The sequence below is a fragment of the Oculina patagonica genome, chromosome 1, assembly GCF_052425735.1.
Source record: "Oculina patagonica isolate OP01 chromosome 1, crgOcupat, whole genome shotgun sequence".
Taxonomy (NCBI): Eukaryota; Metazoa; Cnidaria; class Anthozoa; order Scleractinia; family Oculinidae; genus Oculina; species Oculina patagonica.
This window is the reverse complement of record NC_135758.1, coordinates 31,848,709-31,859,918: the sequence shown is the minus strand read 5'-3', so window position 1 is coordinate 31,859,918 and position 11,210 is coordinate 31,848,709. Positions and strand designations below refer to the sequence as shown.

Genomic DNA, 11,210 nt, shown 5'->3' with positions numbered 1-11,210 from the left:
CCGTTGTTAGCATTAGTCAAGTGCCATTTGTCGTATCGTTATCAAAATATAATTTTGAATTAAGACTTTTTGTAGAGAATTAAAATATAAATATTTTTATAACAGTCAGCCACAAAGAATTAATGTAAGCGTGCTTTCGTTGTTATTGTTTGCAAAGGCGTGCCGCATGCTTACCAAGTGATGGCTGGTCAAAACACACTGAATTGAGAAAGAAAGAATGGAAATGAACAAATTATAATATTTTATTTTGTACTTTAATAATGAAAATTTATCAATAAATCATTAAAGAAAGTTTATTAGTGTTTGAGTTTTTGTGTTGTAATACCGGAGTGGCCGCCATCTTGGATTTTTAAATCTAAAAATTTCCGCCAAGACCCCGGGAACGAGGTCAATGACGTGTAATTACACAGTTCACAGCAGCACAAATCCTGATTAACATGAATTTTAAATTCAGTTTTGTAACTTCGAGCCCCTGGGAACGAAGTTGACCAGCAACATGACCTAAATTGGGTCACGCTGTGTCGCTATTTGCTCTCAGAACCAAGAAAATAAAAGAACATAAATAGCTTAAGGTAGTTTTAAGGACCTTTCCGGCCCTATCCTCCACCCGGGGGCAAGGAATTAAGCAGCAGCAGTTTTAAGGACTGAAAAAACGTGAATGAAGGATCCAAGAGTTCGTGGATTTCTTTAGAAATTCTGTGATTCAGATAATTCAAGGGAGAGAAGTTGTACGGATACGGTGAAGTTCTCTGTCCTGTCAAAGAGGTTGGCCTTGTAAAACGTTTCTTTTAAACTCTTCAAAGTTATCCTCTTCTATTGATAATCGAATCCGTGAGAAAAACTGACAGTATTCGTGTAAGTTATGTCTGAAAAATAAAGAAAATCTGAAGTCAAGAGAAACACCGTTTAATTGAGTAGAATGATACACTACTAGGAGCGCTTAAATAAAAGGTTCCCGACACTACACTGCGGAGCGATGTTTAGCTGTTATCTTGGAAAAATTGCATTTGTATTCAAGGTTCGACTCTGGGTTTATGCACTAAGCAATGTGGTCAACAGTGTCCTGTTTCTTTGATCTATTTTTCCAACAGCAGCATAATTTAAAAGGCGCGTTTACACCACGACAGAGTAAATTTTGTACGGACCCATCAAAAAATTGGTCCCGACGTGACCGCTTTTGAAGAGAAACTGTCAAATCAAAACGGGGCCATAGGCGTCTATGGCCCCGTTTTGATTTTACTGTTTCTGAGGGGTCCGTACCCAAATTTCTCTGCCGTGTAAACGCGCCTTTTTAAGAAGTCTGATATATTGTTGGCATTCAGCCGTTTTATTTTAATTTAGAATATTTTTCGTGCATGCCAAGGGACAGTTGAACGAGCTTTAAGGTGGATTTCCACTGACGCGTAATTTTTTACGTGCGTTTACGTGCGAGAAAGAATTTAGAGACAATGTATGAACGACTTGCGTAAACGTTTACGAAAGTCGTTCATTCTGTCTCTAAATTTTTTCACGCACGTAAGCGCACGTAAAAAAAACGCGTCAGTGGAAATCCACTGTTAGTTGACACGCGTTTGTCTTCCCGCGCACGATTCTCCCCAGCTCCCCCGCCCACCCACTCACCAAAAATCCACAGAGATCTTTTAGAGTCTGATTGGGTGTTTCTTGATTTTGAATTTTTACATGCAAGCAACAATCAATCAGAGACACTACACGAATCTCTGTGGAGTAACGTAATTAGTATGAGGATTTTCGTGAGGGATCTCTGAGGTCTTTGCGGGAAGAGAGACGTTTGTGGCATCACGTTTAGGGTTCATCAGTTTGGGTACAATATTTTTGGGTTCAAGACGTTTAGTACTAAGTGGTGGTGGTGTACAGGAGATAAGGTTTAATACTCACGTCATAAGGAGAACTTTAGCAAGCATTTCCTTGGTGACAAGCAGATGATGAACATACGCCCGCGTATGATTTGTACAGCAGTAACATGTGCAGGTCCTAACAAGTGGGGTGAAGTCTGAACTGTACCTAAATAAACCAAAAACGAAAAAAAAGCTGTCCTTAAGTAACTAATTTTTCGCACTTTAATACAAATATACACAATTTACACTGTAAGTTCATTCTTGTTTCGTTGTAAAGTTAGCCTGCTCCAGTTCTTCCTATTTATCTTGTTTTCCGCACTGCTCCCTAACCCCGGGGAGAAGGAGAGGGTTATTCAAAATGTTTTATACGGGGAGGCTCCGCCCTGTGGTCGAAAATTGTGCCCCTTTCACATACCTATAGAAGGGACAGTGCACCTCTTTTTTTAATGTTTCACTTGAATCAAATGTTCGGTGGGTCTACCCGAGCTATTTCAAAATGTCCTTACCTAAATGACAGTCCCCCCCCCCCCATTTATAAACCTACAGCCCAAAAAAGGTGCAGGTGCGCCTTCCCGGTAGAGCCTCACCGTATTGACCACTATAGTTAGTACCCCCCCCCCCCCCCACCTCCGCTCCCCTGGTCCCCAAGTAACCGAACGCCTGGTACAGGTTACTATAAGGGAAAGGGAAAGTTTTCTTACAAATGTGAAAGAACCCTTAAAATATTAGTTAATGAAGGTTGAAAAATAAAGAAACTGAAAAGGATGAGAACTAAAAAAGGAACAAGGATGGTTGAGACTGAATAAGATTGAAGCGTTTTACCAACATCAACCTTCTAGTTTGTAAGGCTCGTTATCCATGACCAGGCACGGTCAGACTAGGAAACCCTTACCTAGTATGGTTAAGATTTATTTCATACAGTGTTCCTGCATCCACCATCTCTTTTTTATCTGTAGTATTTGATAGTTCCTTCAAACTATCGTCTGGAATTTTCTGTTCTGACTTAGCGGGGGAGTAGGTGACGTCTGGTTTAAATCTCTTTCTGCTCAAGTTTATGTCCAGTGCACAGCCACGATCAGCTACTCGGCAAGGGTAAGTGCAAAATATTAAGGAAAGTAAACAATACAAGACAACATCTCACACAACGCTTCTCATTGTGTGACATGCCGAGAAGTAGGCTACGGGTTTTGTCCTTTGTCAGAAATACGCCCTGCCAAAGTGTGACTTGCGGCACCCTTGCAGCAACTCGGGCCCTTGCAGCATGGAACGCTTGCTGCAATTAAAGATTGGTCAGTGATCACTCTTGTAATAGCCTTGCGCACGCACAGCTAGGTATGAATTTACGTCACACATAACCTTTTGGTTTTCTTGCGCTCGTGTTTGCACTGCTTGAAAAATTTGTCAGGGGCTCCTGAATTTGTACGTTTGAATCAGTCTTGTCCGACGTCTTGATAGAATACAGTTACTATGCGTCTGTTAAAATTTGTTGCTTGCACCTGCTTTTCTCCAGTGAACATTGGTTGGGCATGCGCCTGGGCTCGTTTTACAAGTGTGAACCTGCACACATCAAACATTTTACACCTGCACCCTGCAATGGGCCTTCATATAAATGCATACATAAAAGACATGGTCAAAAGGGGTGTATTCATGATGTGATTTTCCCTGCCCTGTTTCAAGACATGACCCAAAAATAGATACCCGATCTTTTTCAACCAGGAATGGCTTTCATTTGGGAAAACATTTGAGATGGGCTTCAAATTAAAATCCCCATTGTTAATGGAGGAAAAATTAGTCTCTTCTAGACAACATACCCAATTCCAGGCCAGAGCGCAGACTATACCCTATTTCACACTAAAATGTTCAAAATCTATACCCCACCTCACACAAAACAGCTCGAAACCCATGCCCTTTGTTGCTGCAGATACCTATTAAATAATTTGTATAAGGGAGTAACTCATTGGATTCAATTAATACTGGGGAACGCTCGCCTCCCACCATTGTGGCCCGGGTTCGATTCCGGTCCGGTGTCATATGAGAGTTGAGTTTGTTGTTGGTTCTCGTCCTTGCTCCGAGGGTTTTTCTTCGGGTTCTCCGGTTTTCCTCCCTCCACAAAAACCAACACTCCAAATTCCATTTCGTTCTTCGATGCATGTACACGTCTCAACGAGCTCTTCGGTGTTACATGGGTAAATAAATTACATTTTTTTACACACTGAAAGCCTTGATGTGGTTAGCCATTGTACATGTACTTCTTTACGTTTGTTAAATTTCTATTCAGAAGGCATTTGCTTAGTTATTATTTTTTGCTGCCCTCTGTATTTGTGCAACTGGATGATCTCAGTTATGAAAGCCTAACACAGGTACATGGTATGAAAACTAGAAAGACAAAACAATTTTTTCCATTTAAGATAAGGCTGTGTAAGCACCATGCTATGTGCCTTCGAAATGAAGTTAGTAAAGGATATGATGAATCAAATATATCAATTCCACTTTCCACAGCTGAAACTACCTCCTCTGAAAAGGACAACAATTGACTGGAGTGAGTGTGAAAGGAATCAACAACAGTTTCTTTACTCGCACAACACCCACACACAAGAAAAAAAGTTCTAACTAAACAGCTACATATATTATAATATACATTGTAATTAACACGAACCTGCCATAGCTTTTGTCTGAGAAGTCAAATTGCTTAGAAATCTCAGGCAAAAAGAAGTTGCAATGAAATGTTAAGAATGATAATTTACCAATTCCAAAATGCAACACTGATCAGATTAGACACTATACAAATATTTTATGTACAATCCACAGAGTATCTCGTTCGTAGCACAATACAGCGGCTTAACTTGTGCTCACCTGGAGTTCCTATACCATGGATAAAGCGAGGTTTATCGTCAGGAAGGGATTCCTGAAATAACCAACAATTTATCCGTGTTAAATTGCTGGCCTGTATAAAAAGTGAATTACTGTTTAAAATAATAATTAAAAGTTTTGACATTATTTTGCTGAGCTGAATAATACACAAGCAGCTATCAAATTTTGCTTGCCTGTGCCATTTGCATGCCTGTCTGAGTTCACTTTTTATGGCTTGCCTGTGCCCTTGCCCTTCACGCAAGTGAGCAGGAAAGTCTACTTGACCTGGACACTTTTTTCCTGAGTCCCATCTGTGAACTCAGAATTTTTTTCTGAGTTCTTTCTCTCCACACATCAATCCATTATTATTATTTATTTACTCTGAGAGTACTACGTGACTGCGTGATGCAGTTAAATGTGTGTGTTCGTTGACATAATGTGATTTGCGCGATGCAGTCGTTGTGTCACCCACAAATGACCACTGCTCACCATTAGAGTTCTCAGTAGGTCAGTGGTTAGAGCGTCCGACTAGTGTACGGAAGGTCGTGGGTTTGTGTCCCATCTGTGAACTCAGAATTTTTTTCTGAGTTCTTTCTCTCCACACATCAATCCATTATTACAATATGTAATGCAAAACCTATTCAATTTGATGTGAACTGGGACTGCACTTGGCGTCCTGATTTAGGAAAATTAAAAACATTACGTTTGCATAAATTGATTTAAAATATCAAGCAGATGATCATAACAGCCCACTTTATAATTTTACAGAATATATATACTGACCACTGTTTTCTGCAACAGACTACACCAGTTACATGCACTGGAGCTGAATCCCTCAAGAACAAACCCTACAAAGATAAAGCATCCCTATCTTAGTTATTTATTCATGGTCCCAAAACCGTGTTCTGTTTTCGGGAGATGACATCCAGGGCAAGAAGAAGTGCGCTTATTTTTCTTTTTCGAAGACATGTCTCTTTCCCAACGAAATGAGATAGAAATATACGATTTACGTGTTTCGACCGTAGCGAACGGTGACCGAGCGAAGATAATGAAGGTACAAACTGGAAACCTGATCCTAGCGTACCGTACCACTCCCCATTAAACTCAATTAATATTTAATTCCACTTAAACACTTTGATGCATCAGCCAATAAATACACGCAGGTCCGTTAACATTAGTCTTTAATACTGCACATCAGCAAGGAAAATAACTTTCCTTGAATTATTCAAATGAAAAGACAAACACGAGACCAGTATAAGTAACTTTGCCCATTGAGTAATGTAAAACAGGTCACCCTCATTAAATAAAGTGTCTCACTCACTCACTCATTTAGTCACTTTTTGGCAAAATAAACTTCAGCTGTAGTCACCAATGCAATTTTTCCTAATAATTATTGACTCATTTCTCAATTATAGGAAAGATGGAGATTCTTCTGTTGTGGTCAAACCTTTATTTTCCAGCCTTATTGGGACTTAATACTTGCAAAAAAAGTATAGGGTAATTACTGGATAAGTGACAGTCCAGATATTAATTAAAAATATAAATATTAAAATTATGTGGCAAACTGGTCCACAATGATAAGGATACACTACAAGTATGTCCCTCATTTTCCCATGGTCAATAACATATGGGTGAGCACACAGCATGCGAGAAAATCACTTTGCACAGGAAGAAAACCTTGTGCATTACCTCTCTTCATGCAAAGTGATTTTCTTGCATGCTTGCTCACTTAGCATTGCACAAAAGAAAACAGTTCCCTGTTTAGGGAATATATATATATATATTTTTTTTTCAGGGCCACAGAGAGAAATCCAGATACACAACAAGTCAAGAAAATCGCAGTTCAGATGTTCAAGACTTGACTGTATTGATAATTAAAATGTAGCTGACAATGTTATTGAAGTACCTGCAACTGGTCTCTGTGACGTCTCTTTGGCAGATCGTATTCTTTCTTTTTCTGAACTTGATCCTTCAATTACTCCAAGTATATTACATGATGCCAAGTTCTAAATTTTAGAAAAAGATAAGATATTTTCTTTTCTTTTTTTTATGTTAAACAAAATAGTATTTTACCAATTCTAAAAGGTAAATTTCTTCATAAAAACTGCTTTCTTGTACATTGTATCTCTTATCTGATACTCTTTGATCAGACAGCAAACTATTTTAAAAATAAGTTCACGAATGGATCCCTTACATGTGTAATGTAAGTAAATGTACATTTACCATCTTACAATACATACAATGTAAATTCTGTCCCAATGGGAATGCTAATTCCAAATGTAATTTCAATAAAATTTGAAGCAGGCAGCTGGTTCGAGTTGAATAACTGACTGTTTGAAAGAATCCTTTTTTTAGTTACTTCAATTCTTGAAAAGCATTATCCAACTTTTCAGAGTGAAGTAGAGCAAAGTTGGCCTTTGGTGCTTATTAATAGCACTGGGAGCCATACATTTTTTGAATTCTGGGCACAAGTACAACTAAAAATTGCAGCATGGCCTGCCACTTACCAACCTTACTCAGTTCTTTTTCCTCGATACATTTATCAAGAAATTTAAAAGTCCGATCTACAGATTTGCGAATTCTCTTTTCAGTCTGTCCAGAAGCAGGGATTGTATCACAAAGACATTCAGCTAAATTGGGCTTGAATGCCTGGAGCACTTGGATGAACAGATTCACATCTATCTGAAAGTAAATAAAAAGTTTGTTAAATTGTAAGATTAAGAATAATTTTCCTGTGGACAGATCAACCATTTTTTTTTTCATCATAGGCAGGCAATGCAGGCAGAGAGCTTTGTTATCTTCATGGTCTCCCGTCAATCTTTTCTATTTGCCTCTCTTTACTTTTACTTTCTGTCCATATTTTTGAGTCCCCTGCCATGAAAATTATCCTCAATGCTTTTCATATAATTATTTATTTCCATATTTCTCCATGGCAAAGTTTGGTTTTGTCAGTCATTAATTTTGTCTTTAATAGGCATCAGTGTCCTTCATCTTCACAGTGAAAGCCATGACAGATTAATGGATGGTGGATGGATTCTTGATCACAGGGCCAGGGTTCAAGCCCTTGCAGGGTCAATATGTTCTAAAGAACATTTCCTCTGTTCACCCAAGAGTAGAAATAAGTACTGGACAAAATTGCTGGAGGGTAACCCACAGATGACTACTGGAGGAGGGGGTGTTATGCAAACCAGTGTTACTTGTAATGTAGGTGATACATGTATTGTTTAAATTTGTTTTTCCTTTGTCTCATAGTCACAATAATAATCTTTGTCCAAAGACCAGCTTGCAAGTCACACTGCACACAAATCTAAGATTCAATTTGGCTAAGCACCTTTTTCCTTCCACCTGGAGTCCACACAGACACAGATTTTTCTTCATTATACCCTTCACGTATCTCTTGAATTGGATCTTGTATTGACAAGTAGGAGATGAACTCCTGAAATCAAATGAAAAATAATGGTAATGTATTTAAATTGTGCAGGGCTAAAAATCAACTTCAGAGCTTGGTCGCCACTTGGACCAATATCCTTTAATTTTTAGTGGCCCTAGCCAAAATAAAGTGGTCCCCAAATTTCTTCTTCTGACACACACAAAAAAATTAAAACCAATTTTTACGTTATCATGTTAGAAATGTACAGAAAGGTTGTAAATTTATGTCAACAGCACTATCACATCCGTTATTTAACAGCAATACTGTATTTGTTGCTAAAATAATTATATTTACTTTAGCGACTAGAAAATTCCTTTTCTTCACCGAGACAGAAACAGAAAAACAATCCATCAGCATACATAACATACATCAGGGCTCAAAATAATTTTTGGATAGTTGCCGGTCATGTTGACCGTCCAGACCCAGTTTAGCTCGGTCACGTGTCCTTTTTATGACCGGTCAAAATATTGAAAATAGTAGTCACTTTTGCATTTCGTCAAATCGTCTTTGTTCGCGTGATAGAAAAGGACCCGCCATCTCCACCGTTTTGCCTGCCATTTTTTTTTCTACTTAGTTTCTTAGTACCCTTGTAAGATATGATAGCGACAGGTCAATTAACTGAGACAAATTGCAAACATCTGTCACGTTGTTTTCCCTCTTTCGCACTCGAATGAAATACCTTGTTACCAAGCTTTGGACGTTTTTCCGCATTATACTAAGTTTCGCATTATACTAAATTTTAATACTGACCTGAACAGAACTGCACAGATCAAAAAAAGATGTATCATATTTTCAGAATTGGAATGACATTTATACTTCATGTATTTCAGATAATTTGGGAATTAAAGGTAGACAAGGTAAGACTTTGGAGTTACCTGTGGTTTTAACGTAGAGGTTGCTCTGATACTGTGTATTAAATCGCTCCACGAGTAAAGGTTAAATAAGTTGTTAGAATTAACGTTATACATTGGCATAACAATTATTTTGGGTCTGGTGCAGGGCCGGTCAAAATGACCGGCAAATCGAACGTTTGTCCGGACAAATTGTCATCTTGGCCGGACATTGTCCGTTGACCGGCCGTTATTTTGAGCCCTGTAAATTCTGCCAAGGGTTCACAAAGCATTATAGAGCGATTTTCAAATGTGGCTGTTCTTGGCTATTTTCTTACAGTAGCTAATAAAAAAAACTTTGTTGCTGTGTTTTTGCTTATATTTCTCGTGATAAAAGTAAAACTAGATCAATGAAATCTTTAACCTCTATTATAAACGGCTTTGAATTTTACACTTAAGAAGTAAACTGCTTCTGTTGGTGAACTTAGAGTTGAGAAAAAAAAGAAAAGAAAAGAAAGGTACTCCAAGAAATGGACATTTTATTTTCTTCGTACTTCTCAAATCATAGTCGCCCTTCGCGTGATCAAACCTCAACTTTTAGTGGCCCTGGACACTTTTTTATTGCCAGTGGCGACCGTGCAACTGCCAATTTTTCACCCTGATTGTGTAAATTTAATTGTTTTGTTTTGGATGCCTTCATCTGTGAAGAACCAGGGGCAGTTAGTAGGGGCGAGGAAAAGTCTATACCGGCCAAAAAAAATTGGTGTAGAAAAGTCACCACTATAAACTTTTCCTCACCCCCACTAACTGCCCCTGGGTCTTCGAGGATGGGAGGCCTTAAACTAAAACTCTGCTGTTTGTCACTTTTACATACTTTATTTGATATTGTAGGTCAATTTATAGGCACCTCATATAGGATGCAATCATTGACAATTTTCTTTATGAATGGCCTGATCAGTTATTTTAAACACACAATTATTGCTGCTTCCAAATCAGGCAACCTATCAACAGCGAACCTTCCGATAATTCCAATGAAGTTATTGAGACGTTTTGGTCTGTCCTGGTTTTCCTGGTATATTTAGTATTTAGGATATATGTTGTGGTTTGATTTACCCTGATACAATCTGGTATTTTTTCTGTTTTATTTTGGTGATTATATAAGAAAAATACCAAATAGTACCAAGGGTAAAACTGAACTACAAAATATACATACTGTGATAGCAACACCAAGAAATTGTCATTAAAATAACTTACCTTAAGCCTCAAGAATTCCTTTATCCCATCACAACTTGACTTATTAATAACCTCCGTCCCTGGCTGATCAATTCTTAAAAAAACATAATAAACTTCAAGTCATGATAGTCTGTGCAGAAGAAATAACATATTGAAATAGAGCTACAAGTTTCTGACTGAGAACAGAAATACTAGTCATTACAAAACTAAACTTATAGGTTACAGTATAGACCAGTGTGTTGTATGAAACTGCTGTAATGGCAGGGTGGCAAAAGGGTTATGCTTGATGCATGAAAACAGCTAAAATCTGACCATGATCTGCATGATCAGTGAATTGCTGGTCAAGTATGGCGTGTGATTTGCTTATTTTAAGGACCACAGTCAGCTACTAATTTTATCGATTGATTTCCGATAATGATTTCTATTGATTGACTACTTTGTCCACCACCCCAAATCTTACTTTGTTTCACCTTTAAACCAGTAAAATACTGAAATACTGAAGATTCAACTCACGTGGTTTGAAGAGACAAATGAGCCACTGAGGGTAGATTTTTAATCGAATGCAAAACATCCGTAGTAAGATGAGGAACTGCGCCCCCTCGAGTATACAGTGTACAACCAGGAGTCTGGATTTCGTGATTATCCAATCTAAGAACACCTGTGCGGCACTCTCCATCATGGAGCTTTTTGCGAACTGTATAGTTCATTGTTCACAAGTTTTACGACTTTCGAATGTGGAAGGAATTCACGCCGTTATACCACGAAGTGTCATATAACCGTACTATTGTATCCTGTAGCAAGGACATTAAAGTAGATATCTTAAAATCCACGATCGAGGGAATACACAACATGATGACATAACATATCTTCACGAATAAAAGCAAGAAAAGCTAAATTAAAGAAATAGAACTAACAAAAACAGCTTTTATTTGAAAGGAAGATATTGCAATCTAGTTACTTGAAGTATAAATTGAAAATTTGCCGCTGATCTTTTATCAGATTTCCTTTGTT

General features: G+C 38.1%; 1 protein-coding gene across 2 annotated transcripts; it reads right to left on the bottom strand.

The window, feature by feature from the left end:
* Window positions 1-224: 224 nt before the first annotated feature.
* Window positions 225-11,035, bottom strand: LOC144664320 (queuine tRNA-ribosyltransferase accessory subunit 2-like). 2 transcript variants are annotated; one of them, XM_078525430.1, is made up of 11 exons: window positions 10,713-11,035; window positions 10,221-10,293; window positions 8,038-8,142; window positions 7,218-7,388; window positions 6,613-6,712; window positions 5,493-5,554; window positions 4,710-4,761; window positions 4,323-4,370; window positions 2,749-2,953; window positions 1,897-2,022; window positions 225-866 (listed from the first exon to the last, which is right to left on the bottom strand). In XM_078525430.1, exons 1-11 carry the CDS (start codon window positions 10,904-10,906, stop codon window positions 758-760), a joined length of 1,245 nt encoding a protein of 414 aa, XP_078381556.1. In that variant the 5' UTR covers window positions 10,907-11,035; the 3' UTR covers window positions 225-757. The 2 variants fall into 2 exon arrangements, with proteins under 2 accessions (XP_078381556.1, XP_078381550.1); XM_078525424.1 differs by having other exon boundaries at window positions 5,490-5,554; window positions 10,713-11,034.
* Between the last annotated feature and the right edge of the window lie 175 nt (window positions 11,036-11,210).